Source organism: Centropristis striata, chromosome 13, assembly GCF_030273125.1.
Source record: "Centropristis striata isolate RG_2023a ecotype Rhode Island chromosome 13, C.striata_1.0, whole genome shotgun sequence".
Lineage (NCBI taxonomy): Eukaryota > Metazoa > Chordata > Actinopteri > Perciformes > Serranidae > Centropristis > Centropristis striata.
Window position 1 is genome coordinate 5,773,215 of NC_081529.1, and position 14,356 is coordinate 5,787,570.

Sequence of the window (14,356 nt, forward strand, 5' to 3'; positions counted from 1 at the left end):
TGTACCTCTCACAGATCATGGTTCAATTAGGAGAATTCACTCGTTTTTCATAAGTTAAAACATGTTAATAATAATGTTAATAATGTTAAAACTTTTTTAAATTTACATTGGAAAGACCAACGTATAAAAAAATCAATGGTTTTACATGACATTGTTTAAAAACATTTTTTTTTTCACATTTTTAAATTGTTTCTTTCTGTGAAAAAATACTAAACTATTTGTTTAAATTTGTTTAAAAATATTCTATTTTTTATTTTTGAAATTAGTGAATTTGGAGGGTTAAAATACATGTTTTAGTGTTAAAGGGGTACTCCAGTGATTAATATTACTTAATAATAAGAGACAAATTAATACTTTGGTTATTTACTTTTAGAATCCTGCACCCATGCTAATGTTATTCATACTGCATTTATTGTTTACTGTATATCATCTTCTATTTTAACACTTATATTGTACTGATGGGTTTGCTGCTCTTTTTTTGATTTATAATATAAAACAGGTAGAGAAGGGGCTTGGGGGTGAGTGGCTTGTTGGAAGTATATTGCCTTGTTCATTGCATTTAATGTATCCTTACCTTTTTATTGTTGAAAAGCCAATAAAGAGATCCCTAAAAATAAATAAATAAATACAAATCAAAGCAGTGAATGACTACATACCTCCTGACTGTAAATCCTATGAGTCAAGTTCTAAAAACACTGGGTCATTTCCCATAATATAAGTTGTCTTTAAGGCTAATTTGTAATTTGAGGTTATAAAAATAAAATAAAATAAAATGAAATTACCACAAACAAAACATCAAAAGGGGCCAATGGTTTATATTTTGCTCATGTGTTTTAAATTATTCTCATTGATTAGGCCTCATTTCAGGTTAAAGATGGGCAGAGAAATGATGGGCATTGTGTCAGATCACTATCAATATGATAATAATAATAATAATAATAATAATAATAATAATAATAATAATAATAATAATAATAATAATAATAATAATAGCAATAATAATAAAAATAATAATATCTTTATTCATTTAGCACCTTTAACCTGTAACAACAATGAGGCCAAATAGAAGCAAGACACAATTAAAGGTAGAGCTTAAACAAGAAGACACAAGACACAAAAACATAGTGGGCAGAAGACAAAAAAAATTGAAATATTTTTTCCCCTCAGATTTCTAGATTCGACATCACATCCTGCCTGAATCATTTATTAACCACAAAAATAGCTGAATTATGGCATGGAGAAAAGTCTCATGATGATGAACTTGTGCCAAATACCACAACAAAGTGTAGTCACAAGTTGCTTATCATGGGATATTCTGCAATTACTGCAACCTTAACAATGACCACTTGGCTCAACATGAAGCTGCAGTGGGTAGAAAGAAAGTAGCATAAACATCATGTTCCCTGCTAATATTATGAGAAGTGTGTGATTAAAGTGGTAAACTGGAGCTGCTGCGATGTACAAAATCATGCATACACGACTTACACCACTAGAGGTCAGTGGCATCGACTTCAAAATGCAAAATCATTACAGTAGAGGAGATCAACACAAACATACTGGTACTGGACAGGAAGTGAAACCACAGCTGAGGATGAATACTGGATGTGGAACAAATGCGAATACCCTTCATAGGAGCATGACAACAGACAAACAGGAGCAGCTGAGACTTGTTTGAGTCCTAATTAGAGTGGTTATTAATAACTCACAGATCAGGTCACACGGCTGGAGGAGAAAAGGCTTCACATGATGCTTACACCAACAGGTGTTTTTATTATCCTTAAATCCAATAGTGTATGATCTAATTTTATGCTTTGTTTGAGTCCAAATTGTCTCCAAACATACTTATTTAATCCAACAAACAGCCAAAAAGCAATTTACACTAACATGAATTATAGAAACACAAGTGACCACTTTTGAAAAAGATTTAATCAGCAAAATATAGGCATCTGTACTTGATTTGCCCTAGATGATCATGGTTGTAATTTGAAGATCACCAATTACTGATTTCAGCACAAAATTATGCAAATAAATTAACATACATTACAGGTGTACGACCCCACAACACACAAACTGAGCAGTGTATTACAATTAAAAAACATTATGTATCTTTATGTAAAATATATAGATTTCTCTGCCATATTTAAAAGTATTTATAAGCTCTTGCCACTGACAAAATTAGAATTGTGTAACATTTTTCTAAAGTTTGAAAATTTTATATTTAGCGTGGTTGTGATTATTCGGGGTCAAGCAAGACTTCAAAACAACTGATGAGAAAATAACATTTTAATGACTTGATATATTTCAATTATATAACAATTCAGGGCTACATTGGTCGAAAATATGTTTTATGATTCACACAAGATTGAATTTCAACAGTTTGAATTAACAAGAGGTTCAGTGAAAGAAAGAAGTGTGTCTTTCATTTTATTACCAGACAGTGATATGAACTAACACAAAACACAAATCTCTCTCTTTACGTAAAGTTTCTCATCAGCTCCTCTTTGAGGTGTTCTGACTCAAAGGATTTCTCCTCTCAGGTCTCAGTTCAGTCCTCATGTCTCTTCACTCAGTCACAGGAACCGTCTTTCCATCCGTCCTTCCACCTCTCGTCCACACGGGAGCAGTCAAACTCAGGCTTGCCCAGCCGGACGTTAACGTCATTGTGGATACGACAGAACCACTGAGACAGCGAGTGGCGACTCCTGGTGTCCGGCTGATTGGTTTTCAGTCTGCAGAGAGGAAATGGTGCATTTAGAAATGTCCTGCTCTTTTCTAGTAACAACTTAAAATGTGATAAAGTGACATCTCAGATCTGTTAATGCTAAAGCCAGGGGTGGGTTATGATACAATAGGTGGCATGTTGCAGACATAAAAGAGGCCTCACCAGCTCTCCTACACAGGAGCGAGACACACAGACTTTATGGTTGTTCAACTTCTTTTGTTGTCATTTTGTCCCTTTTTGTAGTTTTTCTGCATCTCTCTGTGGTTTGGTGTCACTTTGTAATTGTTTTGCTCTTTTGTAGCTCTTTTTGTGGTTATCTTGCAATTACTTGTATTGATTCTGTGTCCCTTTTCGAGTATCTTTGTGGTTGTGTGTCTCTTTGTAGTTCCTTTAATAATTTTGAGTCTGTAGTTGCTGTGTGTCTCTTTGTAGCCATTTTGAGTCTCTCTGTAGTAGATGTTTGTCTCTTTGTAGTCATTTTGAGTAGCTTTGTAGTAATTTTGGGTCTCTTTGTAGTTGATATGCATTTCTCTGTAGTCATTTTGGGTCTATTTGTAGTTGCGGCATGTCATTTGTAGTCATATTGGGTCTCCTTGTGGTAATTTTAGAGTCTCTTTGTAGTTGATATGTGTCATTTGTAGTCATTTTAAGGCGTCTTTTTTAGATACACTTTTTGTATAGTGTCTCTTTGTAGTAATTTAATGTTTTTCTGGTCATTTTGAGTCTCTTCCTGGTTGGGACATGTGTCCTTGAGTGACATTTTGTTGGTGAAGGCCAGGGGGGCCTCTGGCCCTGTGCCCAGTAGGCCTGCTCAGTAATCCAACCCTGGCTGAAGCAACAAGCAGGCAGCAGAGATGCTACCAGACCTGATATGTGACAGTCAGTGTGCATATTGAATCTAAAGCATCGATGTGCTCTGACCTGCCCCTGAGGTCTTCTGCACATTCATCACATGGGAAGAACTTGGAGAAAAGGTTGATGAACTGGGACATCTCCTGCTGCTGGGAAGAAGATGGACGATCGGGGTAATAAGCTGCCATAGTGTGCAGGAAGGACCAGGTGTTACGCCCCAACTCCTGCCTGTCCAGCGGACACTCTGGGTCCTGCTGTGGCTCTGACTCTGCAGCTTGGGTCTCCTGGAGAATCAGACACACACAGCAGAGTCAATCAGCTGCTATTTTAAAAGGAACAGGCAGGGCAGCCAACTATTATGTGTTCATGTTGATTTGTGGTAATACATGTATTATCATATCCTGTTCTACAGGCAGGTTCTTCATCACAGCCAGAAAAGACTATTGGTAAGCTCGAGATCAAGATAAAAAAAATGAATTACACATTAGACCCATGAGATGGACCTTTTTGTTTTCAAGAGGGTCCTCGAGCACAAAACACAGCAATAAATAAACATTTAAGCACATTAATGATAAAACATTTAACAAGTCAACATCACAAAATAATCAACTTAGTAACAACAAGAACATACACATAAAAAATAGAAATAAAATAAATGGACAGCATAATAATAAATATAAAATGATAACATTAAAAAAATAAAGGTACATACAATCAAAAACAAGGGCAAGTAGATTTAGGATAAACATGCTAAGAAGTCTTGAAGTCAAGGAGAGAAGTAGAACTAAAGGCTGTAGGTAGATACCAGGTACACGCATCATGAAATTATGTTTCACAGGTGTCCTGGTATATTATCTCACCGTAGACAATAATGGGAATAAAAGCTGTTGACAATTAAGTTTTCTGAGACTAGCAATGTTTTTTATTTATGTTACAATCAACATCAGGCTTATAAGAAAATTCAGAATAAAGTACCAGGCTTAAATAGCTTCACTGATATTAAAATATGTTATGCACTACAGGAGGAATCACACTTCAGCAGGTATTGGACATTATTGCGTCATGATGACACAACAAACTTTCGGATAAAGCTCGAGGGTTAACAAAACTCTTGCTCACTGACGATTTATAAAAAAAAAAGAAAGAAAATAAATCAATTTAAACCATCTTCTAGTCAAGACCAACTTCACTACCGTAAAAGTATTATTTGTCATGATCCTGTCAGAAAGCATGACCTTATGTCACCTGTACAGCTGCCGTCTGTTTCTTCTGGACCTTCATCCATGATTTAAAGTCCGTACAAGCCCTGCACGGTTTCTTTTTCACATCCCCGGTCTGCTCCTGCTCTTTACCGGAGTTGTCCTCCGGTGGTTTACCGGCCACTGCAAACGGAAAACCTTCAAACCCTGGCGGGCTGGAGGCTGATGATCCTCTCGGTCCTGTGGGCGCAGCCATGTTCGCTCTCTCTAAGATATTACCTAATAACTCTGCAACATCAGGAATGTCCACCTGTTAAAACACTGCGGCTGCATCTCACTGGACACATTATTTTACAATATTTCACTCTACCGTACGTACAGTGACTTGGTCCGGCTGCACACTTCCCGATTGTCATGTACGATATGATACATGGGACCAAATTCGCGTTACAGTGAGTTTCCTTGTTTCCTCCGGACCTTTCATGGGCACGGAACGACTTCCGGTTGCTGATGTCAGTTCTCTGTGCATGCCGCCGAGTGTAGCTTCTGTCAAAGTGTAAATTTCCATCATATTACAACATTGTAAACAGTTGACATTTCATTTGTTTTATGCGAATATCAATGTAAAGCTAGATGTGTTGATTTACTGTTCTTTAATGCGGTTTGTAAACTGTTAGGTTCCACTCGTTAGCCGGGTGGCTAACAAAGCTAACAACTGTGGCTGTGACACGTTTCTGTTTTCTGCGATTTTCTCTCCTTGACAGTGTAGCTGTAGCACACCGGAGCCGCCACAATGGGGATCTTGGAGAAAATTGCGGAAATAGAGCGAGAAATCGCTCGGACACAGAAAAACAAAGGTAAGAGAGGGCAGTGAGTCGCTAGGCTAACTGTTAGCTACACAATGAACTCTCTCTCTGTGTCTCTCTCTCTGTCTGTCTCTCTGTCTGTGCGTGTCAGCTGTCAGTGTTGTGTTACTCTCTAATCTCACAGAAATTCAAGGAGAAGCGCGCTAATTGACACCGTGAGCTTGATTACAGTTACCATCACTTTTAAAGGAACGAACACTTTTATCTCTAAATTAAAGCTAATTCCTGCCACACTGTAGAAGACTATGAAAACACCGAACTGACACCCTCTCACATCTAAAGACAACGTGAGCTTTTAGTCACAGCCGATAAGATTTTGCAAAGACAAAAATCTTGCAAGGTCACTGTTTGTAAGACTAAACTACATTCATTCTGGGATTATTTCTCATCCTGCTCCTTGTGGAAAGAAATTAAGAAATATAAATATTAACAATTCCATACGTGTCTGCAAAAACAGTCAACTCTTGAACCACAAAATAAGAGATGTCATATGTTGACAGTTTTCTTGTGAATTTGGCAGCAATATGATCCATAAAGAGGATTTTATTGCTAACCAAATTTTTGATGTTATCTCATCAACTTGCTGCCAGCCTGTGTCTCTTAGCTGTGCTATTTTGACTATGAGAATGAGAGGCAAAGTGTTTCAAAAGGTTAGTTTAACAGATGCATGCAAAATAAACACCGACCCCATAAAACTGTCCATTTCACTCCACCAGGTTCTCCTTCTATCCCATGTAGTCCAAAAGAACCGAGACGTGCTCATGTTCTTGCATCTCCCCAACTCTCCAAAATCCTTTCATGTTTACTGTCTCATAGTTTACGGCTGTAGAGAGCTCTCCTGTTGGGGGTTGACAATGTTCACATCATTGCACTTCACTGTTTGCATAAGCAGAGACAAAAAAAAAAACCAATAATGTTAAACATGACACTTTTTATTGTAACATCAAGACAAAGGAAAAGACAGACTTGATAGATTTATGACCACCTTACGACAAACATTTGAGATCCGGGAGTGGGCCACAACTCTCAAAAACTTCTGATTTCATTCAGACATTGAAAAAGTGTCTGTGACTGGGAAGTAGTTTTGATGTAAGGCCTCATATTATGTTCTAATCAATTCAACTTAACTCCAGTGTTGTCGTTGTGAGGGTTTTACAATTTCATAGCAACCTTTCTTCACTTCTCTCCCATTTTTTTGTCATTAATGTCTCCAGCCACGGAATACCATCTGGGTTTGCTCAAGGCCAAGCTAGCCAAATACAGAGCGCAACTCCTGGAGCCCTCCAAGTCAGCGGGGGCCAAAGGCGAGGGCTTTGATGTTATGAAATCAGGAGATGCTCGTGTCGCTCTAATCGGTTTCCCCTCTGTGGGTAAGGTACGTCAACATGGCGGGTGATGGATTGTGTTTTCTGGTCTGGATCGGAAAAAAATGTTACATGCAGGTTATCAGAGATAGCAACAAATAGCAATGCTCACATTGAAACATTATCCAAAGATTCAAAACGTGCATTTAATCTGTAATTAAACCTTCTGTCGTGTCCTGCAGTCCACCTTCCTTAGTTTGATGACGTCAACAGCCAGTGAAGCTGCGTCCTATGAGTTCACCACTCTCACCTGCATACCTGGTGTCATAGAGGTACACACACTCACACCACTGCATATCTTAAACATTGTGCGACAACATGTCTATTATTGACACTGTTATTCGATTCTCTTCAGTACAAAGGGGCCAACATCCAGCTGCTGGATCTGCCAGGAATCATTGAGGGTGCTGCCCAAGGTAGGCTCAGGTTTCTGGGTTTAGTGCTTTGTTTGCTTAAACTGACACTGAGCATTAGAGGTGGGGGGAAAAAAACGATACTGTATAGAATTGCAATATTTTGCGTGGCAATATTATATCGATTCATGGCCGCAGTGGGCTCACTTTTAGGAATATGCTGGAGATATACTGGTATCGTATGAAACAAGAAGATCTAAGGAATCTACAGGCACCTTGTGTGTCCAGATATCATGTTGGGAAGTTGTTGCAATAAAGCTGTAAAGTTAGGCTATTTTAATATTTAATGAAAAAAAAAAATCAGAGCAGTGAAGCTTAAAGTTTTGAAAGTTTGATAAAATGCTGCAGTTGTTGTCGTCCATACATGTTTGATATCAGCTCAGTTTGACTGAATACTTTGTTGGTCAGTCTGTGGGTTTGACTCTCATTGTGGAGAAATAAAAAGACTGAAGTGAGATGAATAGACTGATAATTTTCTCTTATTTGAAAAACAGTTCTTGATTGAATTTCATTTTGTGGAACCAAAATGCAGTTTAACAGTTAAATCGCAATAATTTGTATTGCATACTCACCATATCACAAATCGCTTAAAATCGCAATAATATCATATCGACTCAAGTATCGGGATAAAATCTTAAAATAAAAAAAAATCTTAAAATAAAATTTGTGGGGCCTCTGCTGAGTCACACCTCTAGTGAGCAGACATTAGAGATCTGTAGTGTGTCTATTTAATTATTACGGTGTCATATCAGAAGTATTAATAATGATATGTGCGATTTCACAGTATGACAGCAATTTAGATGCTGCCACTCATGAGAAAAAGCTTCATTGTGATTGTAACACTGACTCTTTGCCTCTGACAGGTAAGGGCAGAGGTCGACAGGTCATTGCTGTTGCCAGGACAGCAGACGTCGTCATCATGATGTTGGATGCCACCAAAGGAGATGTTCAGAGGTGTGTGACAGCCACTGTTTGTCTCTGTGTGTAAGCGAGTGTGTCAGAGTTTGAGAGGCATTTGAGTAATTTTTTATCGACTAATTCTTGTCTTTAATTTCTTTGTCCTCTTCCTAGAGAGCTTCTAGAAAAAGAGTTGGAGTCAGTGGGCATCAGACTCAACAGGTTGAAACCAAATATTTATTTCAAGGTACGTTTTCTGTTGTCTTCCTGAGCACACCATGAATATCAACAGCTTATTTTGATGAGATTTGGCTCTTAGTTTTTGAAATATCGTGGCGAGTGAGTTGTGATATTGAGGGAATAAAAAGACCGATGTTGCATCAGATAAAAACGATCAAACCCACCAAATGTGTCATGTATTTCTCTCTGCAGCCCAAGAAAGGTGGCGGCCTCTCCTACAACTCCACAGTTCCTCTCACCCACTGCTCAGAGAAGCTGGTCCAGCTCATCCTTCACGAATACAGTATCCTTCACTCTGCCAGCCTCAGAGGAGGCAGCACGCTGAGAAACCAGTATCTCAGTGTGCGTTCACACCAAATGTAATGTCATTTTTTTTACTTCACTGCGCAATTACATACTCAGTCAATGCAAAGAGAAGTTTTGACCCATTCACGTGGAATCATATTCTTCAACTCAAATTAGAAATTCATATAAGGCTGTGTTGTGAAAGCCTATAAGTGCTGTGATTCTTCTACATAGCATAGCCCTGTTCAATCCAGACTCCATTCAGAAAACAAGCATTTTAAAAGTTGTTTGTCATCTTGCAGACAGACATGATGAAGCATGAATCCAGAGTTGTTACAAATTGTCATCATGATGTAGTTATTTCAACATCACTTTTGATCAGTTTAATGCAACTAAATAACAGGAATATTTTGGGTTCATACTGCTGCAGTAGTGGCAGTCATCCAGTTGCAGTTCCAGGAGAAGTTTAGGGAATTCACAGAGCTTTTTGCACAACCTGGATCACGTTTTAAACCCCGATATGCATTTTGGTGCATTAGTTTTGTTGGCAACAGTTGATGTCAAAAGTAAATATTTTTGATATTCACACTGGCATGTCTCTGCATTTTGTGTGAACACAACATAATGATTTAATGTATCTTCCTCAAAGGAACATTCCTGACCATTTCCATTGTTAATAAGTCACAGTGGTATTCGTTTTGATATCTTTAACCCATTCTCCTCAGAAATCTTTAATGCAGAAGTCCTCTTCAGGGAGGACAGCACACCAGACGAGTTCATCGACGTCATCGTGGGGAACAGAGTTTACATGCCTTGCCTTTATGTATGTCAGACTTCATCTGGGATGAGTCGAAGCCTTTTACCTGTAAAATTAAAATGTTTGGAAGCCAAATACCATTCCCAAACATGTTTTTCTGAAATAATTAACCCATAGAAACCAATTTGTGATGTGAAATCAGGAAAATTACTATTTGGAGTAACAAGGTTTTGGCAGATCTCCCTAGCCTGGCCTGTTTTTTTTTGTCTGTGTACATTTGTTTAGAGTTTCTTTCCTTCCTCATATTTTCTTTTCGGTATCACAGGTGTACAATAAGGTGGATCAAATCTCTATCGAGGAGGTGGACCGTCTGGCTCACAGACCTCACAGTGTTGTCATCAGGTCAGATATCTGTATGCGTGTGTGTGAATAATAGTCGTTTTGGTTTAAAGCAGGCATCGTCCTCTTTTTTTATGCATGTGGGAGTTAAATAGCTCCTTTTCTGTCCATGTGTATGTTTCAGTTGTGGGATGAAGTTGAATCTGGATTACCTCCTGGAGACATTGTGGGAATACCTGGCTCTGATTTGCATTTACACGAAGAAAAGAGGAGGTACACAAACATTTTGTCTTATTCACCATCACACTGTCATAAGAAAATTGAATTCAATTTGTGTTTATTTCTTCTTTTACCATCAGAGCGCCCAGATTTTGGTGATGCAATCATTATGAGAAGAGGAGCATCTGTAGAACATGTGGTAAGTAAAACACATGTGAATTCACACATACACTGTAGATATCAGGATCAACATCTTGAAAACATTTGTAGGTGAATATAACACTACTACTATATATACAGTATAACACTACAGATATGTTTGCAAATATGCCCTTTTTGCTCTCTTTCCCACAGTGCCATCGAATCCACAGAACCTTACAGAACCAGTTCAAATATGCCCTGGTTTGGGTAAGTTCCAGTTTTCAGAGGCAATGACCTTCACAAACTGAACTCATTTGTCTCTTTCCCCAAAAACAGTCCGAACAAACTCACTCATGTCGACCTACTGAGTAGAATAAACAAAGACAGATAGGTTACATTAGACATACAGTGACTCCTGTGCCTTTAAATAGTGGCTTCTATGAGAGGTCTAATGGTACACAAAGCACTTGCAGTTCTGTGGTTACAATCCCAGTGGTGGAAAAAGTATTCAAATACTTTACTTGTATTAGTACTTTACTAAAAGTACTAATACAACACTGTGAAATTACTCCACTACAACTAAAAGTCCTGTATTCAAACTTACTCAAGTAAAAGTACAAAAGTATCAGCATCAAAATGTACTTAAAGCATCGAAAGTAAAAGTAAGTACTTCTTATGCAGAATGGACCCACTCAGATTGTTAAATGTGTTCCAAATATTATATTATATTACATTATTTGTATTGATGCTTTTATGTAAGCAGTGTGTGTGAAGATATGGTTAATTTTAACTACTTAATATACAGTTATGAAGTTTAATTTAAAGAAGTGTAATCACTTTAAATTTATCATGTTTTTTATGTTAAATCTCGACCTGAAAAGTAACTAAAGCTGTCAGCTAAATGTAGTGGAATAAAAAGTATAAAGTTACATAAAATGGAAATACTCAAGTAAAGTACAAGTACCTCAAGAATAGGTTTCAAGACACAACACAAAATTAGCACCAGTGCATTGAAAGTTCACTTAATAAGGACATTCAAATAACAGTGAACTCTATTTTGGTTTACCTCAAATTATGGCAGCAACTTTACTCGTCGTAGCCAGCAGCCTGGCGCGGTCAGGTTGCAGGTATAGGTAGCCATGCACAGTGTCCTTGAGTTCTCTGTTAGCTCCGCCCTTTTGTCCAAATATAGTCACTTCTGGCTCCTAAAAAACAAAATGCCAAACTCATAAACAGTAGTCCACAAACCATTGAGTGAAATCAGGATATTCCTTTAATCTCACAATAGATTGTGCACCAGGAACGGAAATGTGTGCACTATAAAATATAACCAGCTGGAAATAGAATTAGTACAGAATTTATACTTGACATATTAGATGCGACCAGTTGGTCGGTCTATTGGTTGTTCCATAAAATAAAAATTAAAAAAAACCTCTAGTGGCCACAGTGTTTGCCCTGGGAAGCTGAAATTCAGCATGGAAGTCAAGTGTGCTTGTAAGATGTCTGGTTGTTTTCATGCCAATTAACTAAAAGGGGGCGTGGATATGGGAGTGCCCTATTGCAACAAGGTGCATTAATAGATTCAAATAGCATGAACAAGTACCCCCCTGGCACTTTAGCCACGCCCCCTTTCACGACACAAACCATTTGTCATATAGAATTAAAGAAGGCGTGATTGGATCCAGTGGAGAGGAGTCTTCAGCTCCACAGCTCACTCTGTTGGCCGTTCTGTTGACAAAAAAATTCCCCACACTGTGGCCTTACAGTTTGTGCTGCAGCAGGCTGAAATTTAGCATGGAGGTCAAGTGATTGTGACGTTGTGTGTTTGCGTGTGAATGCATGAACGCATGGATGCATACATGGTCACATCTATTGCGAATTCATGTCAGGAAACTGGGACACAATGTATGCACAGAGTCTAAGCATTGTCATTGTGCTTCAGTTTCATTAAATGTGCTCAGCTGCGGCTCACAGAAATAATTATTGTTCACTTTGGATTAGGTGTGTGAGGAGAAACGGCTCTATAATAGTACTCTCTATATTCAGTGCTCACTCAATTGACTTCCTCAATTAAAATCAGCCTTTGAGCTCCAGCTGTGTTTACCGTGCCATGATATATGAGACGCAGAGTAGAGAGCGAGCGGAACATCTCACTGTATTATGATTCACTATGAGTGAAACCCAAACAAACATAAAGAAAGGGTCTGATCTGTGTTGTCTGTTGCTCTTCCAGGGAACCAGTACCAAGTACAGCCCTCAGAGGGTCGGCCTAACGCACATCATGGAGCACGAGGACGTCATCCAGATCGTTAAGAAGTAAAGCGAGCTCCTGATTGGACAGAGGAGAGACTGAGCAGCAGGAGTCACGCTTTTGTCTGAGGAGTTAAAACGGAACAGAAGACCCACTGTACAGTAGATATACAACAATGATAAATAGCCACCGTTCTTATTTTGTATATGAAAATTACCAAAATGCATTGAAGAGACAAAGCAGACTTGAGTTGGCTGAGGACAGCAAATGGTGTATTTTACCTTTTGATTATCAGAAGATACACTGATTCAGAGAGGAAATGGAGAGAAAAGAATAAAGCCCATAAAATGTTAAAGCCTTTTGTTTGTTTTCTTCCTAACTGATGTCCATGTCTTATTAACTGCATCCAGTCTCATGCAAATACCTCCCCTCTAATTACTAGACCTTTTTCTAGCCTTTGCAGGTAGCTGCTGACTTACAGAGCCCAAAAGTGTTCAGTTGTAAATTAATTAAGTAAATATTCTGAACAAATTGTCTAAATAATATAATTTACACTAATAATCTCAAAGGCTTTCATTTAAATAATTGTCTGTTCAGTCACAAACTATCACCAAATAAGGTAAGATAAAGGTGTCTGTGGTGACATTACCATCACCCTGCAGTGTTTGGTTAGCCAGACCGCCAGACAGGGTAGGCGGAGATAGCACCACAGACTGGTTCTTCAACTCACTTATGTGCCTTATTTATACAGTCTATGAAAGCCGCATTCTGCTTTTCCAGTGTTGTCGGAATAGAATAGAGGAATGACTACAGGCAATTTAAAAACAAGTGAAACTGAGATCCCCAAATACACCTGCAACTACAGCTAATAGCCACGGGTGCCACCAAAGACAATGAAGAATAATTCAATTCTTCAAAACTGTAGATTCAAAGAATATTTGAAATTATTTGAGAAATTAATTTCTAAAAATGAATTTTCGATTTTCATCATTATTTTCATAACTAGTTTCATAGCAGTTGGCTTCATTTCCCATTTAAAATTTTGAATACATACACTTGCAAAACCCCATTTTTGACACTTGGGGGCAGCAAAAACAAGCTGAAAACGTGACTGACATAAATAACGACGAACGGAGACATCATGCAGTTGTGAAGCAACATTATCATTCATTTGGAGCCAGCTGGAGAATGTGAGTCCAATATTAACGCTACTTTTATTTTTTGTTTTTGTCTCCATTAATTCCTGAGAGAAATATTTTTGGCAGCTAAATTCACCAATATGTTCACCAGGTGGTTACTTGCTAACTGTGTCTGTTAGCAATTTATTGTTAGATGACTTCTTCTTTAACACAAAGTTAAATTTTTAAATCAGTCTTTCCTGAAGATTGTTTTAGAATAATTTTAATAATTTTCATTTAGTTCTTTATACCTGTTTAAAAAATCATCCACCTCTCTGAATTAGCCTAATTTCATTAGTAGTTTAGTTAGAACTTTAGTTTGAAATATATAATATGTATATATATTTATATATTTGTATTTGTATATACTGACCTATATATATTTATTTATATATATATATATATAAACAGTTTCCCAAATTACCACACAGTCAGAGATGCATGGAAGCAAAAGTGAACAATGTATTTGTTTTTTTTCCATTGTTTTTATTGCAGTTTTTGTTTCCATTCAACAAAACAAATAGTGTCTACAAAACTAGACACACAACAAAACAAACACAAAACATGACAGCTTTTACATAAGAGATGAATATATGGCATTATACACAAGGTGGTGGATCAGTCAGAGTGGTG

General features: G+C 37.7%; 2 protein-coding genes across 3 annotated transcripts; one reads left to right on the forward strand and one right to left on the reverse strand.

The window, feature by feature from the left end:
* Nucleotides 1–2,265: 2,265 nt before the first annotated feature.
* On the reverse strand, nucleotides 2,266–5,189 carry gfer (growth factor, augmenter of liver regeneration (ERV1 homolog, S. cerevisiae)). The gene is made up of 3 exons (XM_059347864.1): nucleotides 4,820–5,189; nucleotides 3,644–3,858; nucleotides 2,266–2,729 (listed from the first exon to the last, which is right to left on the reverse strand). Exons 1-3 carry the CDS (start codon nucleotides 5,027–5,029, stop codon nucleotides 2,567–2,569), a joined length of 588 nt encoding a protein of 195 aa, XP_059203847.1. The 5' UTR covers nucleotides 5,030–5,189; the 3' UTR covers nucleotides 2,266–2,566.
* drg2 (developmentally regulated GTP binding protein 2) lies at nucleotides 5,085–12,903 on the forward strand. Of its 2 annotated transcripts, none has more exons than XM_059347853.1 (14): nucleotides 5,085–5,225; nucleotides 5,538–5,630; nucleotides 6,854–7,014; nucleotides 7,186–7,275; nucleotides 7,359–7,419; nucleotides 8,280–8,370; nucleotides 8,488–8,560; nucleotides 8,746–8,836; nucleotides 9,564–9,661; nucleotides 9,921–9,997; nucleotides 10,119–10,207; nucleotides 10,294–10,352; nucleotides 10,508–10,561; nucleotides 12,528–12,903. In XM_059347853.1, the coding sequence occupies exons 2-14, from the start codon at nucleotides 5,567–5,569 to the stop codon at nucleotides 12,612–12,614; spliced, it is 1,095 nt and encodes a 364-aa protein (XP_059203836.1). In that variant the 5' UTR covers nucleotides 5,085–5,225; nucleotides 5,538–5,566; the 3' UTR covers nucleotides 12,615–12,903. The 2 variants fall into 2 exon arrangements, with proteins under 2 accessions (XP_059203836.1, XP_059203835.1); XM_059347852.1 differs by lacking the exon at nucleotides 5,085–5,225 and adding an exon at nucleotides 5,234–5,329.
* The last annotated feature ends 1,453 nt before the right edge of the window (nucleotides 12,904–14,356 follow it).

What these genes read in the sequence shown, in the direction of transcription:
- drg2 (XM_059347853.1), top strand. Translation starts at nt 5,567, where the DNA reads ATGGGGATCTTGGAGAAAATTGCGGAAATAGAGCGAGAAATCGCTCGG. An exon ending in GAGCATCTGTAGAACATGTG is followed by an intron (nt 10,353 to 10,507) that starts GTAAGTAAAACA and finishes TCTTTCCCACAG; the next exon opens with TGCCATCGAATCCACAGAAC. An exon ending in TCAAATATGCCCTGGTTTGG is followed by an intron (nt 10,562 to 12,527) that starts GTAAGTTCCAGT and finishes TTGCTCTTCCAG; the next exon opens with GGAACCAGTACCAAGTACAG.
- gfer (XM_059347864.1), bottom strand. Translation starts at nt 5,029, where the DNA reads ATGGCTGCGCCCACAGGACCGAGAGGATCATCAGCCTCCAGCCCGCCA. An exon ending in AACAGACGGCAGCTGTACAG is followed by an intron (nt 3,859 to 4,819) that starts GTGACATAAGGT and finishes CTGATTCTCCAG; the next exon opens with GAGACCCAAGCTGCAGAGTC. An exon ending in GCAGAAGACCTCAGGGGCAG is followed by an intron (nt 2,730 to 3,643) that starts GTCAGAGCACAT and finishes TCCTCTCTGCAG; the next exon opens with ACTGAAAACCAATCAGCCGG.